Raw genomic sequence first — 4,010 nt, forward strand, 5'->3', positions numbered from 1 at the left:
GGGGGAGCGGGGCCGACGGCCGGTGCTGGAGGCGAGAAGCCAAAATGCCGGAGGGAGAGAGGTGCCGGGCCCCGGGGGGGAAAGAACGGCTCAGCACTGTTACTAGATTACTAGGAGCCAGACAGTTTGGTTGCAGCTTAGATGTAGGGGTTCCACGTCGCCCTGAACCCCCTTTATGACGTGAGCAGCTATGCTTTAATACTCTCTTCCTCTAGATAAATAAAAGGTAGCAGAGGGATTTCAGAGGAGAGATAACAAAAAGCTCGTTAGGAAGCAACAGGATGTTAGTACAAGAAACGAGAAGTGTAAAGAGCCACAATCCAAGGGGCGTCTCTAAGGGCAGAGCTACAGGAAAGCAGTCAGAAGGAGGTATTTCCAAGAATGTGCTTTGTATTATCTTTTCAGGAAGAGAACATCATCTAGGAACATGAGAGTTCAAGGAGGGTGGTAAGAAGAGTGCTGAACGCTCTGAGCAGACACCAGAGGAGGTAAGAAAGAAGCGTTGATCAGCCTGCTACTGGCAAGCAGCAGAGCAGCTGGGACTGCATGGCTTAGCGAAGGGCTCCAACCCTGCATACAAGAGACATCATCCCAGGCCACAGGACACACCTGGCTGCTCCCCAAGACAAGCTTTACAGCATTCATCTAAAGACGATATTCCAAATAGCGATTTGAGAGCAGTAGTGCTGATGTGCCTGGGAGTTAGTATTTCAAGGCAGATCAGCGTCTCTGCAGAAGCTGAAAAGGGTCAGTAGCCAACAATCTTAACCGAGTATCTCCATAAAGCTCTCTAGGATGTTCATGGAGAGCAACCCAGGTTGTGCAACCTAATTAGACTAGCAATCTTGCTACAGAACTTAGGACGGAGTCATTTTAGCATGCTGCTTCACCCCAGGTGACCCATGCCCCAGAAAAGCATAGGCATTTCCCCTTTTGTTGGCAACTCACCGTATTTTAGTTCACAGATCTGACTGTCTTTCTTCTTTAGTTTCTCACAGATCTTTTCCACGGGGATGTGATGACTCATGGGCTTTGATACCTCGTTAATGATTTTGGTGGCTGCATCACTTGTGGCCCCAATATAATAGCACTAGAGGGAAGAAAAGAATGAGGTGGAGATGCATGGAAAAATGCTTCTAAAAGGAGAGTTTTCTATCTGTCTTCTCTCCTCACTTGGTTCTGCAGCTAGATGTTTACTGCTACAGAACCTTTCCAGGTGGACTGCTACAGGAAGGAAGCCTAACTCTGAGCCCAGAGTAGTGAGCAGATGTTTCCTATCACACTGCTTCATTGCTGTTGAGGCTGGTTGTGATTTCTCAACTTTTTAAAAAAATAGATTGGATTAATACAGTCTTCATTCAAGGTGAAAGACTTTCTGAAGCGTTTCCCCTCTGATGGTGTCTCTCTGGAGTACTCCTGGAGAGTTCAGGGCCTTTTCCTTGGGGCTCTGCATTTGCGGATTACCTTCTGTTTTGAGTTAGGGCAATTTGGTTTTCCTTTATTTAGTTTTCAGCTAAAGAGACGAAGTGCATAAATATTTTAACACCTATATAGCACCCCAAGTACAGTTTAAGGGACAAGGAAGTCCTACAGCAAATAAAAGCGCTTCTGTAACAGGGAGGAACAAGGTCAGCCAGTAAGATGTCTGTTGACAGATTGCGGTTTATATATATATATTTTTTTAAGGTGAGAGGTCAAACTCCTCAAGCCCTCTCTTATAAAAAATACAGAACCAATTGTGGCCACAGAGCTAGGAAGAACAGCCCTTAGGAAGCCGTATCATACAAACTCAGGAGCACTAGTTCCCCTTGTTTGCCAAGTATTCTACAACTTATTCCCTCAAGAGGCAAGTATCATTGACTACTACTACTTACCAGGCGGTTCTCTTTGCCTTTTGCTTCTTTGCAGGATTTCAAGAGTTCCTTTTCAATACTGGCAGGTGTGAATTCAACGTCATTGTCCTTTAGACTCTGGTAGAACCTTCCCAGGAACGTTACACACACTGGAAGGGAAGATGGATGGAGTTATCTGCCACTGCAGTGATCTCATGGCAGCTCTTAAAGGGCACAAAAAAAAAAATAAGGGATCTGGAGAACAGAACTTCTAGAAGCTGCGTTAGCAGTCAGTGACTTCACACACATTTCAGTAAGTCTTTCAGAGCACACATGAATCAACAATATGCCCCAGTATTTTTGCTGGATTTTTGACCATCTGAGAAACCAGATCTGTGGAAGTGTCCAGTGGCTGCTGTACACTGTCCTGAGTGAGCAGCAGGATTCAGCTGAGGGATACAACACAAAACAGTGCCTGTGCAAAAATGTAAATGTAATTTTCTGTCTTATTCTTGCTGCTTTGGGAAGCAACTCGTCAGATCATGGGCTTCAAAACCAGTTCTGATTGAAAACCAAATCTCTACATAATCCTGTTACAGACTCCACGTGCGTTGGTTTTAGTAATACAGTATCACTGGTTATCAAGTTGGTTCAGTTCATAGGTAAGTTATTTCAAGAGAAAAATAAATTATGTGATCACACGCTATGTCCACTTGGCATGTTTCTCCTCTCTTCATTCCCACAAGCTTCTGAATCGGTTTCAGATTGAAAAAGGAAAGAGTCTTAAAGGATAATGGAACTCCCACGAGTGCACCAGCAGCTGAGAGGAGAGATCCAAGTTCCCGCCTGTGGGAAGGGCAGGTACAACATTACGCTGTCCCTGTGGCAGCAGTCGCTCCATATATGCTTCGGACTACGCACAGCACACTCGCATGTCGCTGGGGAGGAGGGCAGACAGCTACGGTTACCGCAGCACGCAGGATCTGTGCGACAGGGCAAGCGAGACAGACACTGCCAGCTTGCTGCGTGTCAGATTTCGCTCATTCTGCTGCTCACACAACTTGCCTGTGAACATCGGCATCGCCTGGACCGAGAGCTCTGCAGCCCAGCCCGCTCCTGCAGGAGGACCTGAGGATTCTCATGACTTCCAGGTGTGAGACAAGTGCCAGGCACTGGCCTGCCTCTAGAGGAAAGGTACCAGTTATGTCTCTGATGTGATCTGTTTACCCCAACAGGATGGGATCAGCAAATATTACTGTCATTAGCAACTTGTATTCAACTCTGAACACAAGCCATGGCACAGGAAACGGGCAAATACAGGAAACTGAGTATGACACACACAAAGCCAAGCAGTAACTTACTCTCATTATATTAAAACTAGAAGTAATTATAAGCTGGGCCATTTAGGAAGACATTTTTGTATGCATAGAACACCATCATTTACCTCACATCAGTTTGTCCCCAGTCACAGACACACACTGATGTCCACTGTGCGCTGTTTGGAAGTGAAAACCTTTGGAAAGAATAAAGATGCTGCAGGCAGTGGTACCGATAACTACAGTACAGTTGAAACAAGTTTCCAACCTAGTGCTGGGACAGCAGCCGAAAGTTTTGATTTGCCATGTTCCCTCCCCCTCCTTCTGTCTTACTGTTTTTCTCCCTCCAAGAGGAAGGGGTGAGCATTAGTACCACAAACTCCCCATCAGTTACTATAACCCGACCTCAAGTTTTTCATGTTTCACCTGGGGAATCTGTTCTGTTCCACCATGCAAGAGCAGTTTAATTTGCTGTGCAGCTCAACAGCTTCCACCCCAGAGGCTTTTGTATTTCAGTGGTACATGAAGTGCCCAGTTTGATTTCGATCAGCTGAACGCTGCTTCTGCCTTTACCCACTGAAGAGAGGACACCCCATACTCCAGCAGTCGGTGGACAAAACCGAGGCAAACAGATCCCTGATGGGTAACCTGGGGGAGTCCAGCCGAGGAACCGCACTGGCGTCCTCCTGTGCTCTGCCCGCAGCAGCTCCCTGCCTCCGTGCTCCGGTCACCGTCCCCCGGCTCGGAAAGGAGACGGGGCAGAGCGCTTCGGAAAGCGAGCGGCTCACCTCCCCAGCCTGCAGAGGAGCCTCCCGCGCTCCTTTTCCCGTGGGAGCGCTGCGCCACCGCTCACCCGGCTGAC

General features: G+C 47.5%; 1 protein-coding gene across 1 annotated transcript; it reads right to left on the reverse strand.

Annotated features, from left to right (window-relative positions):
* Positions 1 to 948: 948 nt before the first annotated feature.
* LOC104460073 (mesencephalic astrocyte-derived neurotrophic factor-like) lies at positions 949 to 2,766 on the reverse strand (the record flags this gene model as incomplete). Its single annotated transcript, XM_010084213.1, has 3 exons — positions 2,754 to 2,766; positions 1,875 to 2,002; positions 949 to 1,090 (listed from the first exon to the last, which is right to left on the reverse strand). Coding segments are annotated over exons 1-3 (283 nt in total), but the record flags the coding sequence as incomplete, so codon positions are not given.
* Positions 2,767 to 4,010: the final 1,244 nt, after the last annotated feature.

This window comes from Pterocles gutturalis, unplaced genomic scaffold (genome assembly GCF_000699245.1).
Source record: "Pterocles gutturalis isolate BGI_N339 unplaced genomic scaffold, ASM69924v1 scaffold34285, whole genome shotgun sequence".
NCBI lineage: Eukaryota > Metazoa > Chordata > Aves > Pterocliformes > Pteroclidae > Pterocles > Pterocles gutturalis.